The sequence below is a fragment of the Sesamum indicum genome, linkage group LG7 (genome assembly GCF_026168435.1).
Source record: "Sesamum indicum cultivar Baizhima isolate 11 linkage group LG7, ASM2616843v1, whole genome shotgun sequence".
Lineage (NCBI taxonomy): Eukaryota > Viridiplantae > Streptophyta > Magnoliopsida > Lamiales > Pedaliaceae > Sesamum > Sesamum indicum.
In genome coordinates this window covers 12415952-12432048 of record NC_142663.1, presented here as the reverse complement: position 1 = coordinate 12432048, position 16097 = coordinate 12415952, and the positions used below count along the sequence as shown (strand labels likewise).

The window sequence follows — 16097 nt, the reverse complement described above, 5'->3', positions numbered from 1 at the left end:
TAACAGAGTAATATAGGCCCAACTCAATTTGTTTATGTCTCTATTAATAGTTTATGATACGTCCACAGTGAAATCTGGTAATACAAAACTCCATATGAAGGAATACATACAGTAGTCCAAGCATAATGCGCATAATCACATAACTGAGCACTACCTGTATGGAAACTAGCAATGTGATTGATCCACAGGAGGATCAACTGTGCTAAGCACAGAAGCTTGATGGTACTTCACATCATTGAACCTCAAGAAGGATCATCTCTGTTAGAGCGCATAATGGAGGCCTTCTGGTATCTTAGTTTTTCGATTTCCTTTTCAAGAAAATCAAGAGTTGTATCAGTCACATGATTCGGTGCACATCCAGCATCCAACATCATCTTCAGGACCTTGTAAGCATCCTTGAGTCGACCCGCCTTGCTATGCACTTCAATAAGCGTGTTATAAGTAACTACATCAGGATTTACCCCACTCGTCTTCATTTGTTGAAATAGCTTGTTTGCTTCATCTATCCGGCCAGCCTTTCCAAGAGCGTTAATCAAGGTATTATACATCACAATATCAAGATAACCGCCTTCCTTCATTAATTTGTCAAGAACGGCATTTGCTAGATCAGCCCTTCCCATCTTTCCTAAACCTTGAATTATCACGTTATATGTGGCTATATCAGCTGGGTTAACCGTCTCACCCATAGCTTGGAGGACACCCCAAGCCTCCTTGAGGTAGCCCTTCTTGACGAATGAATTCATAATAGAATTGTAAGTGTAGCCGACAGGGTTGACACCCATGTTGGTGAAAATCTCAAATAACTTACAAGCTAAACTCAACTTCCCCTTGGCAAGAAAAATAGATAAATATGTATTCACCATATCAATATCGAATGAATCTTGACCTTCAGCCAGAACACGGACCCCTCTTGTGAGTGAGAAAGACTCCCAAGTATGGTGACTAGAAGATGTAAACCTATTAGCCAGCTGGTCCATATATGGAGAAGATGACCATTCATCAGTTTCATTATCGATCTGCTCGACATCCTCCACACCAATGTCGCCTTTTGAGTCATCCGACTTTGTAATATTCAAAATCTCAGCAACATCATTTATGGAAGGAAACATCCGCGTAAAGTCACTCTTTTTGCTCTGTGGACTTCTCATTGAACCTTCCATAGCGGATTTCCACTTAAGAAGAGCAGGAACCAAATTCCCATCTCTAATGTGCTTCATAAGCCGCTCTGTCGCATCCCACCGACCTTGTCTGTAATGTGCAATTAACAGCGAAGTTACAGTAACTAAATCAACCACAAAACCCCGGGCCTCCATCTCTTCTACCAACTGTAATGCTTCCTCAAGCTGATTCTCCTGACAAAGATGCAAAATTACAATGCTGTAAGTAATCCCGTCTACAAAATTATTACCTTTTCTCTTTAAGTCAGAAAACATAGTATAGGCTGCTTGGGGCCTTCCATTTTTATACAACCCATCAATTAGTATATTATACGTCCAGCATGAAGCCCTGACACCATCGTCGTGGACCATTTTCTCAAATAGATTGCATGCTTCCGTTAGCTTTCTTGACTTTAGCAAACCATCAAGGAGGGAGTTATAAACAACAGTTTCTGCTCGTATACCATTATACTGCATCTCACTAAAGATTTTCATCGCATCATTGATTCTATAAGATTTAGAACAACCCTGAATGAGAATTCGATAAGTGAATGAATCAGGCTCCTGACCCGAGGAAGCCTTCAGCTCCTCCCAGACGGTGAGGGCATCCTTCACCTTCCCAAGCATGCAAAGAACATGGATGAGGCTGTTATAGGTACACAAATCAGGATCATTCGAACCGCTCTTTTCCTTCATCTCTTTAAACAGGCTTAACGCAGTGATCAAGTCACCCCAACATCCTAATGTGTGAATACATATGTTATAACCATATCTATCCAGCGGATAAAGCCTTGTCTCACGCAATTTATTGAATACTTGTCTGAATTCATCTTTCATGCCTGCCTTCTTAAGACCAACAAGTAAGTTATTGCAAGCAATAGCATCAGGAATTACAACATTGTTGCCACCCGTTGAGGAGGAAGACGAAGAGTCTAAGAGCTTGAGGAAAATGGACAAAGCTATGGAGATTTGATTCTTCCTCACAAGAGCAACAAGAACAGGGCTATATATGTCAGGGCTCAAACAACTTATGCTAATCAAGTCTCTCTCGATATACCCCAAAACTTCCAGAGCAGAATCAAACTTGCCCGACCTAATCAACCCATCCAGAATCAATTTCAAAGTCGACGAATCAAGCACCACCCCATCACGTCTCGTCGAGGCAACCAGCTCAAGAATATCATCCTGGTGCTGATGGGGCAAAAAGCATATGGTTTTAAACATCTGAGAGTAGGTGCCCGCTGTATGTTTGTAGTTAGGCCTAACTGAGCACCACCGGAAGAAATCCAACTTCTTGGACGCATCAAGAGAACCACGGCGGAGAACCTGAAGTACAAGGTCCTCAGACAAGGGAATAGAGTCCCCATACTTCTCCAGAGAATGAATCCCTCCAGGCCTCGACAAAGCTTTGGCTATGGAGGCAACTACCAGAAGGTTACCAAGTTTTGACGCCGTTCCCACTTCAGCACCACCGGAAGCTTTCACTGCTGTCGAGAAGCTAATCCTCGAGCAAAATGGCGCGAGAAATGCGACGGAATGATGAAGCAGAGCGATTCTTCTGCCACTTTGGCCATGGCGCATTATCCTTTATTCAAGCTTACTTCCTCTCAACCAACACAATCATTCGAAGCCACACAGAGAAACCCAGTTCCGCGTTAACCTTTCGGCGCTGAAAGAATCACCATACATCTCCGGCGAAGCCCTCCTCGGCGGCGGCCCACGGCGCCTCCATGTCTTCTCTCTTCGTTTCCATTCATCTTCACCGTTCCACTCTGTCTTTATATATTGTTATCTGGGCTGGGCTTATTTCACTTGAAAATGGGCCTATTGCTTCCACTACGTGGTCCTAGCATGTACAATTCAGGACTTGGTCTGCTCGAAGATTAGGGATTAAATACATTACATTTGATGTTTTGTAAATTGAGTGTATGGATAATCAACAACATATGTCAATTGTCCACTTAGTTGAGGTCTTGTGCATGAATAACTGACCTTTAATTTTAAAGAAAATAAAATATATGTCAATCATCCCCTTATTAATTCGGAGTCTTTTATATTATGTGGATGTATAATTAAGACATCGAATAATATTAAGAAATAAAATGTATAGCAATTATCACTTGCTTGATGTATTGTGGACTGACTATAGTACGAAAAACCGAACCGGGTTGTATAGACGGAGAAAAGTGCACAACACAGCATCAAATCATTAATGATTAAACAAATGCATGCCCAGACATGCATCATACTGACTTTGTTTCACTTCATAGTGTCATGATTGTAGAGTGCTCGACAATTCATCAAGAATAATGGGTACCTGTGCCAAGAAAGCTTTTGATCTTTTCACACAGACAGTGGGTGGGGGTGGAAACATTTGTTGGATTTTCTTCTAAGACAAGTTTAATCATTTAAAGCATCCAAAACTCAACTGTTTCAGCCTTCTCTTTCTTGCTTCCCGTCACTCTAACCACCTCTCTCTCTCTCTCTCTCCTTTCTTGGTATTTTCATGCTCTCAGTTGGGTGGTTAAATTCAGTTCGAAGCAATGATTACTACAGTGGGAAGGCAATATCTTTTCTGGGATTTAGCTATCTCCCAAGATGTCTCATTCTAGGACAAAAACTCTTGTTGTGTGTGTGAGTGTCATCAGTTTTATTTGCTGTGAGTGTTTCTTGGTTTTCAAGGTGAGAAGCTGCATCAGCCCATGGCGGCCATCCGGCGGCTGCTCTTCTACTGTCTGCTGCCTTTCTGCGCCTGGATTCGTGTTGTGGATGCTATGACGAACCCCCAGGATGGTAATACTGTTGCTACTAACAGTTCTAACATGTGGCTGTCTGTGTTTTGTGTGTGAATAAATGCATTCTTGTTGCATCCTGTTGTCAGGAAGTAGATTTGAAGTGGGCTTTATTCAGATAGTGTTATAAGTGTGTTCTTTTGTTTTCTGTTGTGTGTGTGTGTGTGAGTAAATTAATGCATTATGTGTTGGATCTCATTGTTGGGACTTCATTTGAGTTGGGCCATATTTAGACAGTGAAAGTTTGAAGAAATTGTTGAAACAATAGTTTCATGTTGTCATTAGTTAATAGTAACATCCGATGCTGTAATATCAATTCTTCAAACTTTATAACTGTGTTAGTAGAAGTGGGAGACGACCTAAAAAATATTGGAGTATGAAGTCGGCCCCAACTTTTGACACAAGGTTCATTGCCATATGCAAAATTATATTTACAGTATTTACGGCTACCGCTGTTATACATATATTGTTGATGGATGGTCGTTTATTACAATTTTGTGAATATTCTATCCTAATAAGAAGTTGTTTAGGTGATGTTGGATTGAGTCATACCCGAACCATGTAAATTATGCGTGTGTGTGTAACATAAAAGACAACTTGTGTGCGGGGCAAGATAATCAACGTTAATGTATATCATGATGCATAATGACATATGCATCATTTTCCCACTTCCTAATCTTGAATTTTCATGGTCCAAACATTGGACTGTAAAGAATACACGTAACATGTTCGTACATTGTTGCAGCTGCTGTGCTTCGATCACTCAAAGATCAATTGGGCGGGACACCTCCAAGTTGGGACAATTCTGATGATCCTTGTGCAGACTGGGAGGGAGTTGCCTGCAACAACTCAAAGGTCACCTCATTGTAAGTATATTTCATTTCTTTTCATCGTTTCTTACATTCTGAAACAAACTGATCTTTGAGAATTCATATATTAAACGTGTTGTTCCTTGCAGGGGATTGTCCACAATGGGACTAACTGGTAAGATGAGCGGTGACATTGGGGGTCTCAACGAGTTAGTTTCTTTGTGAGTTCTTTTGTACCTTTTGCTCCAATATCATTTTGTTAGGATATAATGAGATACAAAGTACTCTAAGGTATCAGCACAAACATAGTTTAGTACTAATGATATAAACCTGTGTAACTTAGTACTCGTATCCTGAGATTTGGAGATGTCTGTTATGGTACGTCATAAAGTCCTAGACCTAAAGTCAAGACAGTACAGTATGTTATAAACATGTTGATCTTGTGTTTCGTTCTGATTCTGTGCTCTTAATTCATGTTCGAATCTTAACACCATCAACTGCAGAGACTTGTCGTTCAATCCTGGCCTCACTGGTTCCCTGTCTCAGCGACTGGGAGATCTGCAAAAATTGACCATATTGTAAGAAACAACAACCCAGACCATTACAATTCACAACACATCATTCTCCATTCTTGCTGTTGACAGAATTTAGGTTGTTTCACATACGTGGTTCAGGATTCTGGCTGGATGCAGCTTTACTGGCAACATACCAAGTGAACTAGGAAACCTGTCCGAGCTAACATTTCTGTAAGAACTTCTGTCCTAGTCCTACTCACATTCTTGGTGAATTCCCATGAGGCTCATCTTAATTCTTTTCACAACGAAACGTGCGTTAACAGAGCCCTGAACTCAAACAACTTAACCGGTGAGATCCCGCCGTCTTTGGGTAAACTCTCGAAGCTATACTGGCTTGACCTGGCAGAAAATCAGCTGAGAGGACCGTTACCTGTTTCATCTGCTTTTGGACCAGGACTCGACCAGCTTAAAAAGGCAAAGCACTTGTAAGTTGAAGTTACTTCTTTCGTCAATTCGGGATTGTCTCTTCTTGTTAAATACTAGTATTCTGACATTGTGGTTTTTCAGCCATTTCAACAAGAACCAGCTATCCGGTGAAATTCCGAGCCAACTTTTCAACTCAGATATGTCACTGATACATGTGTAAGTCAAGAAACCAACAGACCTTTTCTGTTCATGATTTTAAGATGTTGTTTTTGGTTGTTACGTCTGAGAATTTGGCAGGCTTTTTGATGGGAATCGGTTTGAGGGGAGCATTCCATCTACGGTTGGATTGGTACAGACACTTGAGGTTCTGTGAGTATAGTTACCGCATAACTTCTTCATCTCTCCGTTTCTATCGTTGTCTTTCATCCTTATATGAAATAACTTAAATGTTGTTTGTTTGGTTCTTCCACTCAATGAATCCAGTCGTCTTGATCGAAATTCCCTGAAGGGAGATGCACCATCAACCCTCAACAACCTCACCAGCGTCATCGAATTGTGGGTGTTTGTTTTCTTTCCGTTTTCTTGTAAATTAAAAGAAGCATCATTTGAGAGAGACTGACAGATGTTTTTGACTTGCTGTGGCTTACATGGTCTCCACTGCAGGAACTTGGCTCACAATATGTTGTCTGGCTTATTACCGAATTTAACCGGAATGAACTCCCTCAATTATGTGTAAGAAGAAAACATGTTTTGTTAGTCAAAAGTTGTGTATTCTGCCATTCCTCTCCGTTTATGCAAGAGCCAACTCTGGTTTGTGATTCCCTTGCATTTCACAGGGACTTGAGCAACAACTCTTTCAGACAATCAAAAGCCCCTGAATGGTTCTCGACTTTGCAGTCGCTAACAACTTTGTGAGTATTCAAGAATCCATCGTTGTCTTAAAATCATGAGAAGTAAACAAAAGATCTCATGTTACGAATATGTTGTTCTGGTGCTCAGGATGATTGAATACGGACCGTTGGAGGGAGCTGTGCCATCAGAACTTTTTAGTTTACCTCAGATTCAGCAAGTGTAAGTCCAAGAATCAGCAACAAAGACAACATAAAATTGCTAAAAACATATGCAGAAAGTTGACAGTAAAACTGTAAAATGTTTGACAGGAAACTGAGGAACAATGCCTTTGGTCAAAAACTAGACATGAGTGGGCACATAAGCCAGCAACTTCAACTCATCGATTTGGAGAACAACGACATATCGTCTGTAACAATTGGCTCTGAATACAAAAGCACATTACTGTAAGAATCATTTCACGATTTTTAAGGTCATCGTATCAAAGGAATATGTAAACTCTCCTCTGAGTATCTGATGCATTTCTTCCGCACAACAGGTTAATTGGAAATCCTGTTTGCTTGGCTTCCCTGGAGAACACTGTCTATTGTCAGATTCAGCAGTCGGGAAAACCGTACTCGACCAGCCTCGCAAACTGCGGGAGCCAAATATGCACCTTGGATCAAAAACTCAACCCGCAAAGCTGTGACTGCGCTTATCCGTATGAAGGGACGTTATACTTCAGAGCACCATCGTTCAGGGATTTGTCGAATGCCAGTTTGTTCCATTCTTTAGAAATGAGCCTTTGGGTGAAACTAGGCCTTTCTCCTGGCTCCGTTTCCTTGCAGAATCCGTTCTTTAACGCGGACGACTATCTTCAGGTGCAGCTTGGGCTGTTTCCCTCCAATTCAAGGTACTTCAACAGGTCAGAGGTCCAGAGCATTGGATTTTCACTAAGTAACCAAACGTACAAGCCTCCAAGAGAGTTTGGGCCATACTATTTCATCGCATCACCGTACGTTTTTGGAGGTAAACTCAAGTAGTTTCAGCTGAAAAACTATCAATTATTAACTCACACATTACTACAATTTCAAGAATGTGCCATAATTTCAGATGAAAACAAGAGAGCTCATATCAGCAAAGGTGTGATTGCTGGGATTACGACCGGATGCGCGTTTCTAGTCATTGTTCTGGCAGGGCTATTGACATATGCTATCAGGCAAAAGAAACGGGCTGAACAAGCGATATCGTTAAGCAAAGCATTTGGTATATAGTGATTCTCTTTCTTGGCTGGTCCTCTAAGTCTATGCGTTAGCCATCATGCAGTCGAATTTCCTTACTCATTTTCACTTGTTTTATCTTAGGATCTTGGGCTCCTAGCGGCCAAGACAGCGGAGGGGCACCACAGCTTAAAGGAGCAAGATGGTTCTCGTACGATGAGCTCAAAAAAAGCACCAATAACTTCTCCGACAACAATCTGATCGGCTCGGGGGGCTATGGAAAGGTCGGTATACACACGTACATATATGCATGCATGTGAAAAATGATCACCTTGTATGCTTATTTCTCTGTTTTTTTCAGGTCTATAGAGGAGTTCTCTTCAATGGACAAGTCGTTGCCATAAAAAGGGCTCAACTAGGTTCAAAACAAGGCGGGCTTGAGTTCAAAACCGAAATCGAGTTACTCTCAAGAGTTCATCACAAGAACCTTGTTGGCCTTGTGGGATTCGGTTTTGAACAAGGAGAACAGATGTTGGTTTACGAGTTCATGCCTAATGGAACACTAAGGGAAAGTTTATCAGGTAACCTCATTTTTCACAGCAGTCATATTGCAGAAAGAGCCCTCAATTTTGGAAAATTACACTGACACCTCAAGCAGTCATATGTTATATCACAAATTTATCTTAGCCAACCGAGGAATTTTTAATATAAAACAGGACTGCAAGAAGTGTTAGTGTATTCTTCAAAACTGAGAGAGGTTCTTGTAATATGACTAAATCACAGAGGCGTTGGTGTAATTATCCGCGATGGTAGTACTCAACAATGTGTATGTCCGTCATGCACAGGAAGAAGCGGAGTCCATCTAGATTGGAAGAGGAGGATAAGGATCGCCCTTGGTTCCGCTAGAGGCTTAGCTTACCTACACGAACTTGCAAACCCTCCAATAATCCACAGGGATATCAAGTCTACCAACATTTTGTTGGACGACAATCTCACAGCTAAGGTCGCGGATTTTGGCTTGTCTAAGCTCGTCTCGGACACTTCAAAAGGGCATGTCTCGACTCAAGTAAAAGGCACACTGGTGAGTCCGTCCCACAAAAAGACTTAGATCACGCAAACAATAGAATATCATTATAAATACAGCTGAGACAGCCGGTTACCTTTTCTAACAATCTTCAAACGAAAGAAAACACTTCATTTCTTTAACTTCCATGTGCTTGTAGGGCTACCTCGACCCTGAATATTACATGACACAACAGTTAACCGAGAAAAGCGACGTGTACAGCTTTGGCGTGGTGATGCTCGAGCTCATCACCGCTAAGCAGCCTATCGAGAGGGGAAAATACATCGTCCGGGAAGTGAGGGTGGCGATGGATAGGAACGACGAAACACACTATGGATTGAGTGGGATGATTGATCCTGCCATAAGGAACACACCATGCCTCATAGGATTTCCTAGGTTCCTAGAGCTGGCTATACAATGCGTCGAGGAATCAGCCTCGGATCGTCCGACGATGAGCGAGGTCGTCAAGTCCCTCGAAACTATATTGCAGAATGATGGCCTGAACACAAACTCAACCTCAGCATCATCTTCTGCAACAGAATTTGGAGGTGGTAAGGGTGCCCTTAGACACCCTTACAGTGATGCTTTTGACTATAGTGGTGGAATCTACACATTTCAGGCTAAGGTTGAACCCAAGTAATGAGACAATCTTACATATATATACTTGATACTTCTTACTTAATTTAATTTTTTTGACTTCTTTGAAGAAATTTTAATACATATGAAGAGAAAGATATGTTGTTTCTCAAGTTTTATTTTGTGGATAAATTGTTGAATTATATGTAGAAAAAAAGTGCTATTAAGCTAAATTGCAACAACCTCTCCGGAGTTTGAACAGATGTTTGGACATAAAGAGTCATTGAGTTTCATACCAAATCAAGAAACATGGCAATTATTATAAGAAAAGGATAAATAAAATTTAAAAAATTCTCCATAATGAAAAAGGGTAAATTACATCCACACCCCATGAGATTGTCATAATTACAAGGATAAAATACACTTTGCCCCCTGAACTAACATTTACCCCCCTAAATTGATAAATATAACACTTACCCCTCAGTTGAACAAAAATACCCTTCATACCTTGCCAATTATATTATTTTTAATGTATTTTAGTATTTTACAGATTAAATTATTGTCAAAATATTTTTCAATAAATAAAAAATTTAAATTAAAAATAGAGTATAACTTAATATATATATATACATAATAGATACACAATAAGTATAATATAACAACAACTCATATATGCTTTTTAAAAAGAAATTGACAAATATATATGCTTAATCAAAAGTTCAATATTTTTAGAAAAATAAATAAATATATTCTATCATACTTTTTAAAGAAAATATATTCAAAAAATCGATACGTAATTATTTATTTTTATCTAAAAGAATAAATAGCTAAAAACTTAATTTTGTAATGAAAATTAATAAAAACATTTTATAATATTTTTTTGTGTAGTTATTGTACCCATTCATTGCTGAATTTTGAATCTGTAAAATACAATAAAATTTGAACTATTTAATTCACTTATTATATTTTACTTTATTAGAATTCAAGTATGTTTTTTCAATTAAGAAAATTTTAATTAAACTTAAAATATAAAATTATTTAAAAAAAATTCTTTGAACTAGATATACATATATATACAAGGACAATATTATCCAAAAATTTAACTATAAAGGTAAGTGTTACATTTATTAGTTTAAAGTTTACATTACTTGCCGAAAAAGTGTGAGTAGAAATTGAACAAATGCAAATTTATACGTTGGACCGAGTCAGATATATTTGATAAATGAATATAAATCGGATAATTGTTGCTCGAAATAAAAAATAAAAAATAAAAAATCAAGAATTTGCAAGCAATCAATGAGACTTTTCAACTCAATAATGAAAGATTTCAGCAAACACTGCCAACTTTACCCAAGTAATTAAAATATCTTATATACATTTAATTTGACATTTCAACAAATAATTAAGAAATGGGACCAACCAACAAGTACAATATAATCTTTTATTAATTAGTTGGTGTAATTACTTTGAGTAAAATCACACAATATAATTATGATCGTTTTTTTTTTGTATATAATATTACTAAAAATATCAATTTTTTTATTGTTAATTAATAATAGAATTACTTTATTAGTTAAAAAAAAATATAAAATTAAAAAAAAACTAAACAGACAAAGAACTGCCCAGCAAACCAAAAAAATACCGCCTTTGCCTATTTTTTCAAAGAACTCTATTTTTATAATTTTCTTTTTTTATATTTATTTTTCAAAAAATATGACCGTTGCAGTAAGAAAATTTTACCGTTGGAGGTGCAGTGCTGTAGCAACTAGCAAGAGGTTCGACCTACCCTTATTCTTTTTTTATATTTATTTAAATAATTTTTCAAGAAAATGTGACCGTTGCAGTAGAAATATTACCGTTGAAGTGTAGGTTTTCAAAGATATATCTTTATTCATCTTCCTAAACCTTCTCATTTGGGATTCACTGTCAGTTGCAGTCTCAAAGTGGGCTTTTCTGCCTACATTTTTCATGGAAAGTAGAATCTGCCTACATCCATGAAGATGGTCAATTGCCATTTCATTTTTCACTTTCTTTATGTTAGTAGAATCTGAGCTTGTGGATTTTTGCTTCAAGTTTTATGGAGATGTTCTTGAGACCGTGAAGAAATGATTGGATCAAGGTGCGCCAATCTGGTATCAAATACCACCTCTTTTTGGGTGATCAGAGGATTGTTGATAAAAATTATATCATCCGGCAAGAGCCGAAATTGAGGTAAAACAGTTCCACTTGTGATTAGGTTGGCCGGATGACTTTGGGTGGTTCACTGGCCTTGGGATATACAGTGGTGGTCAGTTATAAAAGGGCGTCAACCTCAGTTCTTGATGGGCAATCTCTCAGTGTCCTCGGAAACAATTGATACTCTTGGAGAGACCTACATGGTGCTCAGGGGCACAAATAGAAAAGTATGGCCTTTTCTCCTTCTTTAAGAATTATAACACCTGAATTTATATAGCCGAACAGGAAAATCTTTGGAATTTTTTCTTTATCTATCAGTGTTTCTCTTCACTGTTTTGGGAATTTTTGTGTCAATATGTGCTGATGTGCAAAGTTGTTGAAAAATGGTTGTATTTAGATTTTCTGATGCTTCTCTATTTCTGTCTTATATAGTTGCTCTTGCTATTGCTTTCTCATGAATGATTAATATGAGCTACCAATGAGATAGCTATTGGGTAGAATTTTTCCAACATATGGAGATGGATGCTTGTTGCAAGTCAACGACTGCCTTAAGGCCTTCCCAGTAAAGTCAATTAAATCACGCACTTAGTCCTATTCTCATCGGCGACAATATAGCAACCCAGTAAAGGAAGATAGGGAAGATGTATTTCTTTTGCCTACTATTTGTGTACGTTACATTTTTGCTGTATTACTTCATTAGACTGGCCTGTATTGGCTGTTACTGCCTATCCGCTGATTGCGGTTCCTCATGTCTCTATGTAACTTTTATAGTTCATCCCTTCACACCAAATTTGTGGTCCGTAAAGCTCATTGGTTTATTAGATCTTGCTAATCCATGTTGTTCCCTATACTTTAGTTGATCAACACAATATACACTTTGGTTATGCCTTTTCGGTTTCACATGGCAAATTAAATAGCAGAAGTTGGAATTGCTGGTGAGTCCCATAATAACCAAATCAAGCTTGTTCTCTACCTTGTTGGGGTCAACTCAGTTGTTGACACGACTAAATAGAGATGGTCCCCTAAGGGTTAAAAAATGACATAAAAGTGGATGATCAGATAGTTTAGCAATTTAGTTGTTTATCCCAGCCTGTGGTTCATATGGAGAAATTCTACATTGTGATATTTTCTGCATCCTACGATCTCAAGTATACATAATTATCAGCCATTTCTCTTTCTAATAGATTTATCCAAGTTGCAGGGGTTCCAAGGCTCAACACACCTCCACTTTTGTCTAATGCATCCCCGGCTACTACTCAAGAAAAGTTGATTGCAGCTCCAAAGCCACTTCATATGACTCCCAACCTGGTGAACCGGATTGATGATTTGTCTCAGCCATGGACTCGGTCACCTACCAAGTCTAAAATGGAACATGTCCTGGCAACATGGCATTTTATCTCGTCAGATCCACTCCTATCGGGGGGGATTTGCTGCTGGTATGTCCTTTTTGTACTAGTTGGATGCCTTAAAATGTCTGTACAAGTGAAATAAAATATATAGGATCTATTTATGGTTTATCCCCTATTGCTCGATTATTGTCATAAAACAACCTCAGGTTCTCTGTCTTCCAGGGACTCACTGCAGCTTGCTCCAATGCCTGAATCATACGACTTAGATAGAGGACTGCTTCTTGCTGTACAAGCAATACAAGTAAGTTTTGTTGTAAATCATGGGATTTGTTGCTTGCTTTTTGTACTAGTGTAGTTTGAGTCATAGTCTGCCAAAATCTGTAATGAGCACAAACTTGAATTTATACATAACTATTGCAGGCGCTGCTGGAAAATAAGGGACTTCTGGTCATAGTTGGAATTGGTTGTAAAATTGCAGCTAAGATAAGCAGCAGCTCTCATGCTCAGAAGCTTGCCATCGCAGTTCAGACGCAAGGAAGAAGGAGGAAGCGTTATACGCTCTTTAGCGTTTTTGTTCTATTAGAAACGCTTTTGTTATTTCAAGTTGTGATTTTACCTTATGCGTTTTAGAGCGTTTTTATTAGTGAGGCTTCAGTTAGTTTTGTTAGTTACAGCTTGAAGCCTTTATATATACTCTGTATTCATCCGTTCAAAGCAATGAAAACAGAGCATCAAGTTTGCAGTTTATCTTTCTTGAAGAATTACTCTCCTCTTACATTCAGCATGCTTATTTCCACTGCTTCCGCTTAGAAATTTTACATCGGTAAGAGGAGCTCTCTTTCCCGGCACACCAAATAGTTGCAGCTACTGAATTGAGTCGAAGAAAAGTGTGTAGTCCAACCTTTAAAAAATTGCATTCAAGTAAAGGGATTTTAATATATCTAGTTTAGCTTTTCACATTTTTATTCTATCATCAGGTGAGTAAGATGTTCAGAAGTCTGTTTCTTTCCAAATTCTGAAATTGATGCTTTTTTCAGTAGTTCTTCGCCAGTGCTTTATGTCTTGATGACAAGTATAGAAGCATTAGATGGAGAAATGTTTGTGATGCATGTTGGTAGTGAACTAGACCTTAGTTCCTTGCTTCTTGGATCTTTTCCTCATTTATTAACTGAATTGTCATCCTGCCCATTGTTACTTTAATTTGACTAACTATGGGCAAGTTTTCTTTACGAGAGACAAATTGGTTTATCATGTTGGTAAAAGTCCCTGTATTCTGCTCCTATTTGTTAAAACAGTTTCTCATTTTTTTCCTTCTTTTGTGTTCTTTTAAATTCTTATCGAGGTTGATCATTTACAAGATGTTCCAAGTCCTTCAAATTAAAGGGTTCATATACCACAAAGGTTTTATACAATTATATCTAACAAATAAGTCTTTTTATTAGTGATAATTAACTGGATTTGCTGATACAACTGATTGAAAATTGACGTATGATTTAATGCAGATCAAATATTTTTTTTTGGACTAAACTACCCTTATAATGGTGAAGATATATTTCCTCACATGTATTAACGCGTGAAGAAGTCTGAGGATCATTTGGTCATATTTGACCTGCAATAAGTCTACTTAATAAGTCAATTGGGGGTAGATAAGTATATAAGTCAGCACGAGATGCTGATGAAAGACACATGCCTGCATCTTTGAGGATAGATATCATTCATACGAGTGATCTTTGGTATATATAATGACATTTATGAAAGTCAAGGTAACTATTCACTCGTAGACTTTATATTATTTTTATTCCGACTTTATGACCTACGCTCATTTAAGATCTAAATCTGAGTGTTGGAGTGCGAAGGGGAAGGGGCCGCGCTAGAGAAAGGGCAAACTATGATGGTAAAGGGGAAGACACAGGGTGAATAAAAATATTCTTTGTTAATGCAATGATAATTTCTAATATAATGTCTTGAATTTATATTTTTTAATAAATATAATATCAATATTATTTAACTATGACAATTAAATAATTGAATATTTTCAATTTTTTGAATGTTTGAAAAATTAAATAGTAAAAAAAAATTAAATTCTAGATAGAGAAAGAATGTTGAGTGTGAGTGTATGTGTGAGAGAAATATATAAAGGATATTTTGGAATATCACATGTTAAATTCTTCGAATCCTATTGTTGAAGTTATATGTAAAATGAAACAAACTTATGGGGGGTAATTATATACTTATCGATTCTAACCGACATGTATTTGTCATTATGCGAAAACTCAAGGGATGTGGATGCAAAATAATAGTTTAGGTAATTTTAATGTTTTCAGTAGAAATTGAACCAATGCAAATTTATACGTTGGACTGAGTCAGATATATTTAATAAATGAATATAAATCGGACAATCGTTGCTGAAGTACGTGGATAAAAAATAAAAATCAAGAATTTGCAAGCAAGCAAGCAATGAGACTGTTCAACTCAAAGATTACAGCAAACACTTCAAACTTGACAATTTCAAAACGTATCCAAGTGATTAAAATATCTCATATACATTTAATTTTTGACATTTCAACAAATAATTCAGAAATGAGACCCAAGTAATTAAAATATTTTATATACATTTGATTTGACATTTCAACAAATAATTAAGAAACGGGACCAACCAACAAGTACAACCAGCTTTTACGAGGGTTGGTATAATTTGATGAATACAAGTACAACCTGTTTGTTATTTGAAAAATTATAAATATTTTTTTTTATATTTGATGAAATTATGTGTAATTTTTGAATAGAAGTATGTATCAACTTTGTCTTTTCTGTATTTTTTTAAATATTAAATTTTTTTAAAAATCTAGGCATGAAAAAATTTTAAAATTTTAAAATTATAAAAAAATTATCCACTTAGTCTATAAAAAAAATTAAAAATTTTAAAAAATAAATAAAATTATGATTCTTAATCCACAAGGCATTTTGGTCAGTTCACCATAAAAAAATTAATAAAAACCTAACGGATTGAGCTAATCGTCAAATGGCCGTTAAAATTAGGGGGTGTTGATAATTTTTCAAATAATAAGGTAATATTTGTAATTATGTCAAACCTCGAAAAAAATTATTGTTATTTACCCTATAAAAAATGTATATGTTTTGATTTTTCGGAATTTAACTTAAAGTTATAAGATTATTATGATAATTT

General features: G+C 37.1%; 3 protein-coding genes across 5 annotated transcripts; 2 read left to right on the top strand and 1 right to left on the bottom strand.

The window, feature by feature from the left end:
- Positions 1–13: 13 nt before the first annotated feature.
- Positions 14–2930, bottom strand: LOC105166888 (Tetratricopeptide repeat (TPR)-like superfamily protein). The gene has a single exon (XM_011086396.3). It carries the CDS (start codon positions 2736–2738, stop codon positions 243–245), a length of 2496 nt encoding a protein of 831 aa, XP_011084698.1. The 5' UTR covers positions 2739–2930; the 3' UTR covers positions 14–242.
- A 607-nt stretch (positions 2931–3537) lies between these two features.
- Positions 3538–9663, top strand: LOC105166889 (leucine-rich repeat receptor protein kinase HPCA1). The gene is made up of 19 exons (XM_011086397.3): positions 3538–3950; positions 4695–4815; positions 4908–4979; positions 5262–5336; positions 5433–5504; positions 5597–5758; positions 5841–5915; positions 5997–6068; positions 6183–6254; positions 6363–6431; positions 6536–6610; positions 6699–6770; positions 6860–6994; positions 7087–7556; positions 7641–7793; positions 7892–8031; positions 8109–8328; positions 8593–8828; positions 8971–9663. Exons 1-19 carry the CDS (start codon positions 3860–3862, stop codon positions 9448–9450), a joined length of 2862 nt encoding a protein of 953 aa, XP_011084699.1. The 5' UTR covers positions 3538–3859; the 3' UTR covers positions 9451–9663.
- A 1611-nt stretch (positions 9664–11274) lies between these two features.
- Positions 11275–13657, top strand: LOC105166890 (uncharacterized). 3 transcript variants are annotated; one of them, XM_088882465.1, is made up of 5 exons: positions 11275–11505; positions 11623–11788; positions 12763–12997; positions 13133–13211; positions 13331–13657. In XM_088882465.1, exons 3-5 carry the CDS (start codon positions 12855–12857, stop codon positions 13538–13540), a joined length of 432 nt encoding a protein of 143 aa, XP_088738591.1. In that variant the 5' UTR covers positions 11275–11505; positions 11623–11788; positions 12763–12854; the 3' UTR covers positions 13541–13657. The 3 variants fall into 3 exon arrangements, with proteins under 3 accessions (XP_088738591.1, XP_011084701.1, XP_011084703.1); XM_011086399.3 differs by having other exon boundaries at positions 11275–11788; XM_011086401.3 differs by having other exon boundaries at positions 11275–11788; positions 13117–13211.
- Positions 13658–16097: the final 2440 nt, after the last annotated feature.

What these genes read in the sequence shown, in the direction of transcription:
- LOC105166888 (XM_011086396.3), bottom strand. Translation starts at nt 2,738, where the DNA reads ATGCGCCATGGCCAAAGTGGCAGAAGAATCGCTCTGCTTCATCATTCC.
- LOC105166890 (XM_088882465.1), top strand. Translation starts at nt 12,855, where the DNA reads ATGACTCCCAACCTGGTGAACCGGATTGATGATTTGTCTCAGCCATGG. An exon ending in TCGGGGGGGATTTGCTGCTG is followed by an intron (nt 12,998 to 13,132) that starts GTATGTCCTTTT and finishes TCTGTCTTCCAG; the next exon opens with GGACTCACTGCAGCTTGCTC. An exon ending in TTGCTGTACAAGCAATACAA is followed by an intron (nt 13,212 to 13,330) that starts GTAAGTTTTGTT and finishes TAACTATTGCAG; the next exon opens with GCGCTGCTGGAAAATAAGGG.
- LOC105166889 (XM_011086397.3), top strand. Translation starts at nt 3,860, where the DNA reads ATGGCGGCCATCCGGCGGCTGCTCTTCTACTGTCTGCTGCCTTTCTGC. An exon ending in TATGACGAACCCCCAGGATG is followed by an intron (nt 3,951 to 4,694) that starts GTAATACTGTTG and finishes ACATTGTTGCAG; the next exon opens with CTGCTGTGCTTCGATCACTC. An exon ending in TTGCAGTCGCTAACAACTTT is followed by an intron (nt 6,611 to 6,698) that starts GTGAGTATTCAA and finishes TCTGGTGCTCAG; the next exon opens with GATGATTGAATACGGACCGT.